The sequence below is a fragment of the Anopheles maculipalpis genome, chromosome 2RL (assembly GCF_943734695.1).
Source record: "Anopheles maculipalpis chromosome 2RL, idAnoMacuDA_375_x, whole genome shotgun sequence".
NCBI classification, from domain to species: Eukaryota; Metazoa; Arthropoda; class Insecta; order Diptera; family Culicidae; genus Anopheles; species Anopheles maculipalpis.
This window is the reverse complement of record NC_064871.1, coordinates 3715047-3730460: the sequence shown is the minus strand read 5'-3', so window position 1 is coordinate 3730460 and position 15414 is coordinate 3715047. Positions and strand designations below refer to the sequence as shown.

The 15414-nt window shown below is 47.1% G+C and overlaps 4 protein-coding genes across 5 annotated transcripts in view; 2 read left to right on the top strand and 2 right to left on the bottom strand.

Annotated features, from left to right (window-relative positions):
• LOC126558178 (probable serine/threonine-protein kinase DDB_G0267686) overlaps positions 1–15414 on the bottom strand; it is a 213276-nt gene that overhangs the window by 20213 nt on the left and 177649 nt on the right. The gene's annotated exons all lie outside the window — the stretch shown is intronic.
• LOC126559990 (keratin, type I cytoskeletal 9-like) overlaps positions 1–15414 on the top strand; it is a 101826-nt gene that overhangs the window by 19410 nt on the left and 67002 nt on the right. The window lies entirely within an intron of this gene.
• LOC126559508 (U6 snRNA-associated Sm-like protein LSm3) overlaps positions 1–15414 on the top strand; it is an 81575-nt gene that overhangs the window by 50394 nt on the left and 15767 nt on the right. The gene's annotated exons all lie outside the window — the stretch shown is intronic.
• Positions 7635–15308, bottom strand: LOC126556598 (putative U5 small nuclear ribonucleoprotein 200 kDa helicase). The gene is made up of 3 exons (XM_050211931.1): positions 15181–15308; positions 8862–15098; positions 7635–7884 (listed from the first exon to the last, which is right to left on the bottom strand). Exons 1-3 carry the CDS (start codon positions 15223–15225, stop codon positions 7642–7644), a joined length of 6525 nt encoding a protein of 2174 aa, XP_050067888.1. The 5' UTR covers positions 15226–15308; the 3' UTR covers positions 7635–7641.

The following is a 15414-nucleotide window of genomic DNA, read 5'->3' as shown; positions in this document are numbered from 1 at the left end:
TATTGGTTAGGACTGATTATCCAACTGCGTGGTACCAATAAGTCTAGTAAATCTCGTGACCTAGAAGGTCATTCCAATCTCTGCATAAAGTATTATTCAACTGTGAATATATCAAGATCTTGAGGGACACGATCTACGCAAAGTCTTTAATGCCAAATGCATCCCAAAACACGCATCCATTTAACTCCATTAATTTATCTTTCCCTTTTCCTTGCTTCCAGTATTTTGACAGCTAGTTTTCCATTAACCTTGGCAAGATAGTGGCAAGATTGTGGCACATCCTCCCTGATACATTCCAAATTATCTATCCGATCGAAGATCGTTTTCTAGACTTGGTTCCGCCTCCGTATGCATGAACATGACGCACTCCATAAATATGCGCTACACGAACCCGCCATGTACCTCCCATAGGGCCAATGCCGATGCAACATTGTAGTATGTTGGACCGTGTGTGTGTGTGTGTGTGTGTGTGTGTGTGTGTGTGTGTGTGTGTGTGTGTGTGTGTGTCTTCCTTATCCATTTTTCATTTGCACACGTACCGGATAAAGCCTGCGAGCATAATTCATAATTCAATGTCCAGGCGGGTTTTTTTTGGGGGGGGGGGGGGGGGGGATGGTGGCTGGGAATTGGTCGATATATCGCAAAGGTGTCCCAATGATTGTGGCAAATAATCTTATGTTGCTGTAGGGCTGCTTTTGAGCTAGCTTGTGTTTGAATGTTCCGCCAGTGCATCGAAGACTGGTTCTTTCTCGGCGATGCGCGATGCGCGCGTAGGTGGTGAAAGCATAAATTGTCCCACATGGCAAGGAAGGGCACAGTGTCGTTGACTGTGAACCGGCGAACCATTTGAAAGGGACGTATTGGATTAGTGGGAGAGAGAGAGAGAGAGAGAGAGAAAAAGCGAGTTGCTCGTCTGGCTTCTTTGCGTAAGGGTATTAACGCCTGGACTCTGTACTGGAAAAGTGGACAACTTAACGAGGCCATGGTGGAGAGAGGTTTATGTAGACAAATCAAGGCCCGTTGTATGTGGGCCGTTTTTGGTGATAGAAGGTTTCTTCGGAAAAGTTGGATCTATAACTTAAAAGTGCATTAAGCCACTTACCGCTCTCTTAAGATTGATGACTGACTGAATCCAGGAAGTTTTCACGATCAGATGTTTGTGTTAGATTCAGGTATCCTTTAGTTGCCACTTTTTGTTAATCCGAACGGAAATCTCGCACTTGACTCACAGTAGAAATTGTTCAAGAGGCAGCAATTTCTTCGTCACTCACCAACAAAAAAAAATCGACACAACTGACAAGTGAACGCATCACACCACCGGCAAGCAACTCGAAATCTTATGTACCCTCGCGCGCGCACTCCCTTGTCCCCGGGTGCCAGGAACGCGGCTTACCGGATCGACGAACGCATCCGAAACACGCAAAGGGAAAGGGACAGGAACAGAAAACGTGGGACGCGCACCTGTTTCACGATAGATACGAGCACTGTTGCCGAGTGGCCGAGTTGGGGGAAAGCACTGGCTATTTTTAGCCGAAGTTCACCGTGGTCAGGTCCCAGTTCGGAGTCGGGCGGGTGATAGAAATTTCGGTGGGAAGCCACGTCACACGCACACGCACACCACCGACACGGACACACGTAGAGGGCACATGGAGCTTGGGAAGGATCCGTGGGAGTATAGTTCCGCCGGATACTCTTTCATTTGGTGCTGGGGTTAATGGTGTAACACTTTAAAGACGATTCGTCCAGAAAAACCCACCTTGTCAAACACTCAAACACACTTCACTTTAGAACATTCTTCTTGCACACAAATCGTTCACACACTCAGTCAGCTGATGATGCTGTGAAGTTAACAACATCAACTCATCGAAAATCACGGTAAGATCACGCCAGCAGTATAACACTTCCGAAAACCCTTCAAAGATCACGTTATTAATATGGACGATCACCTCTAGCACATGTTTTCAACCATCATCCCTTTTTTTGCAGGGATATCCCGAGGATCCCGAGGAACTATGCTCCCGGTAGACCGCTTGACTTGACTTGTATTGACTTATGACTTCACGCGACGCCCTCCAGACGACCAGATGCAGCTAACTGGCGGTACACTGTTGTTGCTCATGGTGTGTTGTTTTCCCCTGCTAGTTTAATCGCCAGGGCACAGTGTTGTGGGCCGTCAAGCGATGATGGTGGAAAGCGCTGCTACGTCCATTTCCTTCGACCGTTTATCGAAGACTCATGCATCTGTGCGCCGAGCGAAGGAATTAAATGGGTACGTAGAGGCTGTGTAGCTTCATTCATGCCCGGCACATCGACCGCCAGTCGAGAGCGTTGGGTGAGCCCGGTTCGCTCTCGCGCTCTCTTGCGCTTAGGCCGTGCTCTTGTACCTGTTGCAAGCAGCAAATGTTTTTCCAACGTTTGGTGTGGTGTCATCCCAACGCACGACCTCAGGACTTAGGTACACCCGTACAACAGTAACAAGTCAAGTTAACTCATGATAGTTACCGAATAAGTCGGATTTAGTTCAATCATTTTAGACAAGCTTCTAAATGGCTTTATTAAAGTACCGTCAGGACTTCGAAAATGATTGAAAAATTGGAACTGTAAGTTACTGTAAGTTGTTTGTTTCATGTTGCTTGAAGCAATAATTTACAATGCTCTTAATACTTACTCTAGGTTCTCACAATCTTATGCAGTCTCTCGTAAATCTTATACCCAAAGCGTGGCGATAGCGCTATTTTCAAAAGGATCATTGCCAGACGAAAAAATCTTCACATACGTACACATATCATACAAAGTGTTACGAATATAATACTGAAGCAGATGATGATTAATGTGATCATCATTAACGTCCTCTTAAAGATAAAACGACCGTAGCATTCTTTAGTTTAAACTTGACGATCTTACAGGCACTGATCGTAGCGAGAAAGTTCAACCTTGCAAGGAAATGTAAGAAAAAAGAGAAAACCAAGCGTCTTTCATGAGCGACCAAGACAGAGAGAGAGAGAGAGAGAGCCAAGCGCTTATCAAGCATCTGCCTAGCAAATGCGTCTTATCAGCCCTTTCGCCGGGCGACACTACGGTTTGGCCCTTTTTCTCAGCCCGTAGGCGTAGGCTGATCTTGTGAAAATAGCATTGACCATTATCGGTGTAGACAGGAGCCTGCCTTGTTATGACGAGAGTGCACTACTACTTCATTATCGCGTCTCCCTTTGCGCCTACGCGAACTCGGGGCCATTTTCGCACACGGGGGTAACACTGATGTAAGCCCATCAGGTCACATCGTGACATCGTGTCAGCTGTTTTCCTGCTTCACCCATCGCTCGGTATTAAGATTGCACCCAGCGAAAATGAAGGGTGTCTGTAACACGCGCGCGCTCGCCGGTCACCCCGCAACAGGTGGGCGGCGTAAAACTCGATCGGTTCTGGGGGACGTGTTGGATATCCTTTAAATAGAAAACCCAAACAAACAGACACAAGGTTATAATGGTACGCTATAAAGGTACAGAACACAATTAAGGATTTACCTGTACGGTGCTGTGTGTCAAGTGCTATTTTCAAATGCACCAAACAAATTCTTCCATCCCCTATTCGGCCAATGAATCGTTCGATTTTTTGCTTTGCCGATCTTAATTTACCGTCGAGAGAGGGTGTGTTTCGCTTTCAAATATAGATTAACGCACGTGCCCCTCAGGACACACGACACAATTCGAGGTTTGGCTTGTTGGAAGCGTCATCTGTACAGTCCTCCGTTGCCTTGCATGTCCTATATACGTCACTGGTGTATATGCTTTTTTTTTGCTTCTTCTATAGTTACTCATAAATGTGTAGCCTCTAACACATACATCACACACTGGTGTTTACCGATGACAGTCATTAGGGTTACGTTTGTTGAGTGTGACAAAATCCTTTCTCCTGATAACACAGATCATAAAGGCGTAAGGTAACGCACATGGCATTACACGTTCCAACCTGCCCTCTTGGCTGGGGCGGGTGCGTCTAATGATGATGCTGAAAACAAAATGGTTCGTGCGTGTATTCGCACGCTTTTATTGCGATGACCTCGAGGGATCATCATCAGCAGCAGGCGGGACAATCACCATGGACGACTGTGAGCAGGTATAAGCAATTGGGAAGGATGTGTTGGTTTGACTGTGTCGTACGATCGCTAAGGAGATCATTCGTTGTGTTTGTTTGCTCCCGGTACCATACTACACTAACCATTATCACAATTCAGCATTAAATGCACGATGGGAATTAAATTATCACATTAAAAACACAGATAGAACAGTTGCACAACTTGGATAACATTAAAAGCACTAAAATCGAAATTTTTGCCCAAAGTGATCGTGCATCGGCAAGAGCCGAACACTGCGGGACACTTTCTTTGCACTGACTGAGGCAACGATGACAATTCGGGCATTCTGTCATCATTCCTTCCATAGTGGTCTGTACGACTTTATGTACGTAAGAAAGACTTATGTTTTATAGTTGAAAACTTGGGTCGCCTACAAAGTGTTGGCGATTTGTGGTACCTTTTTTGTTAACAAAAGTCAGTGTAATTTGCAGGTAATTTCATTATAAAATGGATGTTATATGTAGAATATTTTTCAGATTTGAATTTTATATTCAAGACAAGCTATCTGAGGTAATCCGATGGTTCTTTCGAAATTCTCAGCCAGTCCCAGATATCATTAAAAAGGTTAACACAACTCCTGAATGCTCCGCTGATATACTCTGGTTGTTGACGGTATTTGAGATCTGATGTCTTTTCAGACGAAATTCGAATTTCGCTGTGATCGGTAAAGATTCATCCTCCTACTTTCTCCCACTACAAGGTACATATATGAGAAGATTTCGTTGACTACGGTTTGCTCGTTTCACACTATTAAAAAAATGTGTGGATACTTCCTTCCTTCCCTAATATCATTAGGGTCTGAATTGCGACAGGAAGATGACGTTTGGGTAGCTTTTAAAAACGCATCTTGAGTGGTTTAAGATCAGGGAAGCAACAATTGGGCACAGTGTCTTCCTGTGCTCTCTGTTCTATACCTACAATTACCATATTGACGTCACAATGCTGATGATTAATTATGAATTCGGTCATCGTTTACAGTAGCTGCATGAAATGTTAGAAGATCGGTTTCTCATGGATAGAGACATGAGCCATACATACTCTGTACGTTGGTAAGGGATTCTCTATGTGTTGGAGAGGATTCCGTCCTCCGAACGTGAGCCACCCGAGCGATAGTGTGAAGCGATAGAAGAGGCTTGGACACCGTCCCATCCGTACGGTGGTGTTCCGAAAATAAACAAATCATGCAACCAGCGCATGCAGCGGACGCGGGCTCTGGAATTGCTGCTGCTGTCTGTCTGTCCGGCCGAACAGCGCTTTAGAGAGCACGGAGGTTTGTTGTTTTGTTTGCTTCTCATCGCGCCCTTGGTACCCTCTGCCGCTGTGTTCGTCTCCCGAATGGCACAAATCAGCAGTAGCAGCAGTATTAAACACTGCTTGCTGGTCAACTTTACCAGGCGACAGATGTCATCCGCTGGCTGCATGCAATCGAGATGAACCTAGAGCGACAGTATAAGCGCGATCGCGATGTGGGTGGCGTTGGAGCTGTGTGCAAATAGATGCTGCTGTGTGTAGAAAGTTGTAGATGCACTTTCTTGGCTGTCCCTAAAACGAAATCCATTTTGAAGATGGCCAAAGCGACCCCTCCAGTGCTTCACAGGAGGGCATAAGAGATTTAAAACCTTCTATGTTTTGTGTAAGACTTATGTTGATGGTACTTAAAAAAATACAGTTCCTAAGCTTACCTATGTCTGGCGTCTAAAGCCCTTTCCCCTATGAATCAGTACAAGAATGCAGCATCAAAGATAGAAAGTATTTCTCTTCACTCTTTCCAAGAAGTGTGCCCTCGAAGCGCCCTTTTGAAGTCATTTTCTTTCCCAATGCTTTTTTTTTTTTTGGATAACCATTCATCAATCAAGGCTGGTAACTGCTGGTGGAGTTGGAGGTGGAGGTGAAGGCTATGATGAAGGCGCTAATCCGCTTTGTAGCCCTTTTATGTCGCACAAGCCATAACTTAGAGCAGTCCGGTGTTGAACCGGTTTTTCTTTCTCCATTCACTGACTGTGTTTTGAGATTTTTGTTGAACCTTTCTTTTACATTTCTATTTTTTCCTCTGCAACTCAACTCAAAAACAACTAAATATTTGACTGCACTTTATGAATGAGTTTTGTGAACAACTATCACCATAAACAATAAACACATACTCGTTCCCGTTCGCACACAGATTAGCGAACCAAGAGAGATCCCGGAAAGTGCCAACACGCGCAACCCTTGATCCGTAACATGGCCGCAATTAGCGAGCTTTCGAGCTGGGGGCGCCGTCCGCGTGTGCCTTTCGAGCTGTCAAACATTTCACGGAAAATTTCACCCACTCGGGGCGCGCTCGATCCTGCTGCTTTCAAATAGTATCAGCCAATCTGCATCCAATCACTATTTGCGTTCTATCAATCTCTTCAGATAGGCAAAATGGCGCCAGGCTGGACGGAACAAGAAACAAAACATGATCCGTACCGTGTCCGGACATTGAGAAAAAAACACCTTGTTCCTCACCTATCATACACGAGATGCACAAATGGGGGACACTTTACACCTAACCTTACTGAAAAGACGAAATGATATGCAACATGATGCTCTCGCGGCCAAGAACACGAGAGTTTGGTTTTCATTGTGTTTTTTTTCTGTTTTGACATTGAATTTTATCCGCATGCGACCGAAACCGAAAAAAGGCACGTGAGATACACGGACCGGAACTGACTGAAGCGATGAGCGGATGAGGAAGCAATGGACACACCCACACCGTGTGTCCATTTTTTTTACTACGCTACGACGCAGACATCCGAAGAGAGATCAGCATAAAGAAGGATTTTAAGCACATCGTTTGGCGTAAGAAAATCGGGTACATCGTTGGTTCGAAATCGATACCGAGTGGTAGGTTTTGGGTGAGCTTTTCGTGCATTCCGAATTATGGTTTTGTATTTCGGGGCACTAATTTTGTATCTCCCCTGGCCGTATCGTTCCTCCCAATTGTTCGGTTGTTGTAATTCGATCGATTAGTTGATATTCTGCGCCATCTTCTGTGGTAGGTCCGCCGCGCCGCCGGGGTTAGGTACAGTCGGGCGACGACTTTTTGCATTTTCGTGGAATCACGCATACACGATTCGTGACGAAATGTTAGATAGGTTTTAGGATAAGGTTACACGGATTGTGATGCCGGTTGAGAAATTCGAACTCGTAGCGGAAAAGGTAAAGGAAAACCGGAAGAACGTAGCGCGGATACACGTAGCTCTGGGTAGGCGGGTTTATACGGTTAAAGATGGGACACGTTACCGAGTGCTGAAGGTTTTTTTGGGACATAATTTCTCAATATTATCGATTTGCGTCACTGCTTTTATCCGCAAGGTAGGAAGCTTTAAAGATAACTATCGTCTATTAGTATGTCTTAAAGTGAATTCATTTCATTCCGATAATTTCGATGGTGGACACATATTGTTTTATGAATTATAGAATTATACTTCTGCTCCTTATACAAACCTCTCTCCATCTCGATGAACTGTGCGTTCCAGCACAGTTTAATCCGATTCGCTTTCGCTCTCCGACTGGAAATCGCCAACGTTGATGGAGAATTTGTACTCCTGATCGCAGCCCAGATACGAATCGCTCATATAGTACAGCGTGTACTCGTGGTGGCCTGGGCTCGGTGCGACAAAGTTCAGCTTTACCTTCGCCTTTTGTTGCAGGGTGAGCCGTTTGATGGACAGCAGCGAGTTTGTTTTTGGATCACCGATAACAACCCACCAGCCTTCTTCGCGTTTCTGTAAAAAAATAAAAAAATTATTAACAGGAATGTAAAAGATTAAACCGTAGGGCAATTGTGTTCAAGAGCACGATATATTGCTCCATCTTAGCGTAATATAAATTGAGTAGATTAAGTAAATGAGTAAAAGGTCATTCAAACTAGCTCAAAAAGCTCTTCTAATGCGGCTCCTTCAAACATAAAAAAGGACGATCGATGATCGATGTGGCAATTGCATTAGAGTTGGTGGTTTGTGGTTATTTCGATCAACCTTCCGACAACCAGAAATCAAATGGTAATCAGATCAGGGCACGATCAGATAATCAGATGCCGAGCGATTAATAATGATCGATTATCGATAGCGACCGACGGTGGGTGCTATTTAATCTTCAAACGAGATTTATTAGGCGCCTGGCTCCTCCTCTTTACTCCATTACGCTTCCTCGAACGATCGTCGTAGGAAGTAGGATCAACTTACCCGACGAGTGCACCACTAAACTACGTCTACAAGTTGAAACTCTAAGGTGACAAAAGCGTATGACATGCAAATTTTGAACTTTAACTTGCAACGACATTTATGAGGGAGACACTCTGTCAATTTGGTAGTTCCGGTTGCATTTTACATGCACAATCTTTACAATCTTCCATTTCATCAACATCGTTAGAAGGAATGGTCTATCAATAGCTCTCAAGCTGTACTATTCCCGGGAGCATCCTGTTTACAGGTCAAACACTACGATGCCCTGTGTGCATTAATCGCTCCTGGTCTTTATATTTATGAGCATTGGTTTCGTAATTATACTACACTGAGAACTGACCATTTATAGGGTTAGAGTTTCAAATAAACATTTGCTGCATTCGAAAACAGAGTTCCAATGTGTGTGATGTTTCCGAGTTTATGATTTTTTCTTCTAAGATCTACCCAAAGCTGTATATTTTTTCCCTGATAAAGCTATATTCGTATTAACATAATCCAAAACTAAGCAGTAAACTTACCTGTGGGAAGAATGGTGCAATTACCGGTCCCGTTACATCGTCCTCACGCTCCAAAGTAACTTCCACATCAACGGACGACCCGGAATGAATCCTATCCTTTTCCAACACGGCGAACGTCAGCTCGATATTGGGATATCGGTTACAGAATCGTGCTACATCCGACATCTGTTGATCAGTCATCTGCAGCAGCCGGGATCGATCATCATCATCCAGCTCCATAATGTCAAATACCGTCTCGATGCCCTTCTCCTGACAACGCTTGATAATTTCCGCCGTAAAATGGGGCAACTGCTTCAGGTAGGAATCTTTGCTCCACATCGCCTGTGTTATCATCTGCGCCAGTTCCATAGCGGCAACGGCGGGCGATAGCCAACCATTGGAAGAAAGCACATCCACGCATGCCTGCACCAAACGGATTGCCTTGCCAAGAATCTGCTCGGTGTCACCTTGAAGTTCCGCACCGAGTTGTAGTCGAGAAAGATGGGCCTGCAGCAACAAGTTCGTCTTGATGTGTGGATCGTTGTACTTGGGTGCAGTACCATTAGGACCGGTCAGTTTGTTGGGCAGGCGGGATCCTAAACTTCGCAGAATGTTATCCTCGTGATGGCGTACGATCAGATCCTCGTACTCAGCTGCAGATGAAATGATTTCCAGCAAACCGCGGATCTTTGTCTTACTGTTAAGCGAAAGACTGAACAGTTCGATTGTCGTGTAGTTGATGTAGTAATAAGCCGCAATCATGCCCAGATTAAGTGGCAGTGCGTCCATCTCGTCCTCCACTCCGATACACTTCGATTGCTCCAGATCGGAAAGGGTCGATTCCACCAATTCCGACAAGTGATCGGATAGATGACGATGTGTGACGCCCTGCAGATTGTAGTAGTTGGGATTCTGCGTCAACCGTCGGTACAGGAACGTCCACGTCAAGTAATCTACTGCGTCCTGTTTGTTTTCAATTGTCTTTGTGACAATCTCGGCATTGAAATGATCGTGCAGCCTATGATCAAGATGACTTTCCACCGGCAGCGGTTCATTGAGGAACTTCTTGTAAAAGTCCTTCTTTGAGCTCTGACACATTAGGACAGCTTTGGCGTCATCATCTTCCAAGGGACGGTTAGCGCGACCGATCATTTGCAGTACATCCGTGATTGGATAGTCATCGTACGCATGATTTCGTCCATTGTAGAACTGTGTGTCCATTATGATGACCAAATGGGCGCTAATATTTAACGCCCAGCAGAGATCTCGTGTGCAGATAGCTATCTGTACTGCTCCGGAGTCGAACAATTGCTCCACTATACGCTGATCGGAAGCTGTTAGTCCTTCGTGCATGTACGCCACGCCCTGGGACAATGTTTCCTTCAAGGTTTTGTCTGTCATTCGATCCAGGAACGGTTTAATGTCTTCCTCCTCTGCGTGGAAGAAACGGTTCGGTTGCAACTCAGCCGCACAGTACGTCAGCACGTCAATCGCCGTAAGTCGAGCCAGCTTGCGAGATGTGACAAACACGATGACAGGTTTGTGTGGACTGAACTTGGTAATCGCGTTGTACACTGGCTTCGACATGGCGGCAACTCGCGACGCATTGTGCGTAATGTTGAGTCCTTGTACGTGCAGTTCCAGAGGGATCGGCCTTACAGAGGGATGGAAGTTGAAGGTAGCGTTCGTGCTACATCCAAGCCATTGTGCGATATCACGCGCATCGGCCAACGAAGCTGACAGCGCGATGATGCGTATCGGTTGCTCGGTTTGCGACGAAATGTATCGCATACGAGAGCAGGCCACCTCGAGTACTGGACCATCTTCTCCGCCAATCAGCTGCAACTCATCCACGATAAATAACTGCACATTTTGGACGTTCTTACGCTGCTTCCAACGACGCGACAGGACATCCCATTTGTCAGCTGTTGTGACGATGATCTGCCCTTTAGCGATCAGCTTCAAATCGGTTCCCGTCTCTCCAGTAAGCTTCACCACCTTACAACCCAGTGCGGATTGTCCGAATCGTTGATGCCACTCGTGAAAAACGAGATCCGCCAGAGGATCCCGCGCAACAAGATACACGACACGCCCGGCCGGATTCTGTGAAAGTAGTCGAAGTACCGCAAACTCGGCAATCGTTGTCTTGCCCGATCCTGTCGGTGCTCCAACAAATACGTTATCTTCGCTGTTGTACACCGCATTAAACACTTGCGTCTGAATGGGGTTAAATTGTGGGAAACGGTCGGCGTAAAGTGCCTCGAAGGAAGGATCTCGCAGTGCACTGATCGGGAGCGGTTGCAGATCAAGCAGCTCCGTCGGGGGAAGATTCTTCTCGGGCAGAATTAAATGTCGGAAGGATACGGGAAGCTGTGTTTCCGCTCCAATCCACCGATCGGAAACGATACGTAAAAAGTATTGCGGAGGCAATGGTTCAAAGACTGGCACGAAGAATTTCACCAAATGATCATCGGTACAATACTTAGCTTTCAGCAGGAAGTATTCATGGTGCAAAATAACCTCCGAATCGACATCTTCCACCAAAATCCAGAACGCTTCCGATTGCCCATGAACCTTTTCGTCCCACTGGAAATCGGGTGTGATGGTGAGTTCTACCCGCAGCGTTGACCGGGTGATCGGTTGGATATGCGTTGAGAGTTCCAGCTTCGGGAACTGATGTATGTATCGGTAGATTGTTTTGCCCAACTTTGGCACACGGATCAGCTCACCGATTTCGTTCGCCTCCAGATCGTACAGCCGTTCCCAGGGGAAGTTTTTCTTTTCGATTTTCTTCACAATTTCTTCGGGCATCTTGCGGAACTGACGCAACGGAGACATGCTTTGCCACATGCGACGATCGATCATCTTGCACAGGGTGAGACATTTATCGGCCAGCTGTGCCCAACCACGGTGCAGGACTATTTCGAAGATTGCACGCAAAAGCCGAGAGGCGGACTGCGTCACATAAACCATGTCGGCCATTAGAGCGAACCCTTCCAGCTTGAGCTGTGAGATGTAAGCTTGCAGTAGGACGTTCACCTTCGCGCTTGGCTCTTCCATACTTTCCTTGATCGGGATCGGTACACGTTCCATCAGTTTCTGCAACTCGAGCTTTTCTTCCTCACGGACGGTGATGTTGCGGAACTCCCCGGACAGTGAGAAAACGCGGAACAGCTCAATCTCGCTGAGCGTAGGCTTCAGCAGCTGATGGTACGTTAGCATTGTTTCGTGTGTGCAGTAGTAGTGCGAAGCGATTCGACCAACCTCGGTGACCTGCAGATGACCACTCTTGCGATCGTACTTGATCAGTCCGCTACGTTCGAGGTGAAGTGCTGCAGTGTGTATCAGATCCGCTCGGAACTGCTCCAACAGTGGATCCTCTTGGACCGCATCGATCGAAACACCGTAAAGGGTCGGTTGGCGCAGCATACGGATGTATAGATACGTGTATCCGAGCCACGTGACAGCATCCTTAACGTTTTGAACCGTACCGAGCACAATCTCCGCATTCAACATATCCGGAAGCTTCGAAATAAGCTGCGACTCGATCGGTAGCTGCTGGTTCAGAAGCGATAGATAGTACTGCAGTTCGCTGTGGTTTGTGATCAGAATGCCTTCACCCTTCGTATCGTATTGTGGACGACCGGCACGACCAAGCATCTGTAGCACGTCCAACGCACCCAACTCAACCCATCGCCCCTTCTCCGGGTTGTACACCTGCGTGCCCTTGATGATAACGGTATGTGCCGGCAAATTTACACCCCACGCAAGGGTGGCCGTCGATACAAGCACCTGGATGTGTCGATCGGCAAACAAATCTTCCACCAGCGTACGATCAACGCGCGTCATCCCGGCGTGATGGATCGCAAATCCGTACGGAAGCAGATCCTTTAGCTCTTGATTTTTAACCTGGTCCGCTTCCGACCGTAACACTTCCATACTTGCGGAACCTTCGCGCAGGAACGTCCCCAGCGTATCCTTCTCGAGACACATGTCCCGGATGGCGCGTGCCGTTTTGCCCGTCTCTTTTCGCGAATGAACAAACACCAGCACCTGATTCCGGCCCGCGTGCTCCATCACCTTCTCGTACACAATGTCATTCATCACCTGGAACCGTTTGAGGGCTTTCTTCTCCGTCACACCGATGTACTGTTGTTCCAGTGCCACCGGACGGTAGCTGTTGTCGAAGTAGAAAAGCCCCGTTTCGGGTCGAACGCGCAAAAACGTTGAAACATCCTGGTAATTGGGCAGTGTTGCCGATAGCCCAACCAGACGCACATCTTCCTGCGTCGTTTCAATGTTCCGGATCGTACGAGCAACCAACGCTTCCAGCACTGGACCACGCTCATCGTGTAGGAGATGAATTTCATCGATAATAACCAACCGCACAAACTGTGTGTACGTCTTTTCGCCTCCTTTCCGTGTGATAATATCCCACTTTTCCGGTGTACAAACGATGACCTGCGTTGCAGCGATCTGCTCTCGACTTAGCTGATGATCGCCCGTCAATTCCGCTACTGTGAGATTGTACGTCGCCAGGCGACGACCGAAATTTCCCACCATTTCCTGCACCAACGATCGCATCGGAGCAATGTAGATGATTTTAAACTCGTCCACGTTGATCGTTCCATCATCGTTGATGTGCTTTCCGATCTCACGCATCATCGTGAGCAGCGCGACGTTCGTTTTACCGGCACCGGTCGGAGCACAAAGCAGCAGATTTTCGTCACTCTCCAGGGCGCTTTTGTACAGTCGGCTCTGGATGCGGTTGAGCGTTTTGAATCCGTTAAATACTGGCTGCACATACTTTGGGAGTTTTTCAATCGCAATTAGCTCTTCGTCTTCATCGAATGGACGAGGTTTGAGGGCTGGTACGTGCACTTCTTCGTAGCCCTTGCGCTGCTTACGGAACGATCCGTCCGGAAGTTGGCAGCGTTTGTTTGCCATCAGATGGGAACCTTGGGTGAATGCAAGCTCATCCAGCTCCAGCACGGTACGATTGCCAATAATCTGTCCTCCAGCGGGTCCGGTACGTTCACCACCACCAACTCCTTGAGTTCCTTCCATGAAGTCCATGGCACTACCATCATCCAGTCCTCGTTCGCGACGAGATCGAAGCGATGGCTTCATATCCACCCCATCAGCTCCGTTCGAATAGTCTCTACCTTCCTGTGCTTCCTGCTTCCCGGTATCAAGCTGACGCAAAATTTTCGCCAACGCAGCATCCGACTTCATCCGGTCTCGCAGCTTTGCCCGCTCGCTCTCACTTTGCGACTGTGCCAACATTGTACAGTACAGGATCATTTGACGATTTTTCTTCAACTGCTTTATGAAATCGAAACAATCGTACCCAAGCAAAAGGACCAGCTGATTCTCGCACTCTCGATCGTCTCCCGACTCTTTCAACACGTTCAACACCTCGAGCGCCTTCGACTGGGACATCATGGAATCGTTGTAATACTTTCGCAAACATCGCTGCAACCAATGCGCATCAATGTCCCGTGGGTCGAGTGCTTTTTCCTTCTTGTTCATATCTTCACCACCGCCAAGATTTTCCGCATGCAAAATACCATCGTCCCGTGCCTCCTCACCCTCATCCTGTCCATCATCCTCCCGCACCTCACCGTACTTATCCTCATCCGACTCTTCTTCCGATTCTTCAAACCGTACATTAATACCGTACGTTTCATCGATCGGTTCATCACCGCCCGGACCAGCCTGTCCAACGCCACCAATCGCCGTGGCCGCATCCGATCCAAAGTCCGTAATTTTCTTCCCAAGGTTCACCAACAGTGCAAACCGCTCATCCGCCACACTACCCAGCAACCCGTCAATTTCACGCTTCTTTTCGCGCTCCTTCATACGATCGTTCTTCAGCACGGCCAGTATCTCATCGGCCGCACCGCGCAATATATCACGCGGCTGGTCACCGATCGCTTCCTGGATGAAGCTTAGCAACACCTCGTACGTTTGACGCGTTTCCTGCGTTTTCGGCCGATAAACAATGCCAACCATTTCGTCGATTCCTTCCGACAGCAGGGTAGCACCTTTCATGCTGTTAAAATCATACTGCGCTTCATCGCGCTTCTGACGCTTCGCTTTCCGCTCTTCCGTTTTTTCCGGCTTGCTGCGCTGTGCCCGGTCACCCATCCGGGTACCGTCGAGCTTGCCGACAAGCGAAATCACCTCACCCGTAGCCTCATCGCGCCTGGGGCGTTCGATTAGCCGGACGTCCGCTTGCAGGACAAGGTTCGAGTTCTGGAAGTTGAATGAACAATCGGAAAATGCATGACCATATTAAACGATTCCGAAAAGTGACTAACATCATTTCACAACTTACCGCCTTGTATTCGTACTGAAGTTGTCTTGCCGCTGCGTCAGCCATTGCGCTGGTTTGTTGTGGTGCTGCTAATGTAAATTCTGCACGAAGCCTTTCTTAAACTAAATCAATTACAGGTTAATGTGTGTTTTGCAGGGTGTTTTACCCAGTTAATAATGCTAAATACGTCCAATTTATGTTAATATTTCACAAAACGTTTTCACAAGAAACAAGCGCGTTCGGCTTGTGCGAATT

What these genes read in the sequence shown, in the direction of transcription:
- LOC126556598 (XM_050211931.1), bottom strand. Translation starts at nt 15,225, where the DNA reads ATGGCTGACGCAGCGGCAAGACAACTTCAGTACGAATACAAGGCG. An exon ending in TTCAGTACGAATACAAGGCG is followed by an intron (nt 15,099 to 15,180) that starts GTAAGTTGTGAA and finishes TTCAACTTCCAG; the next exon opens with AACTCGAACCTTGTCCTGCA. An exon ending in TTGCACCATTCTTCCCACAG is followed by an intron (nt 7,885 to 8,861) that starts GTAAGTTTACTG and finishes ATTTTTTTACAG; the next exon opens with AAACGCGAAGAAGGCTGGTG.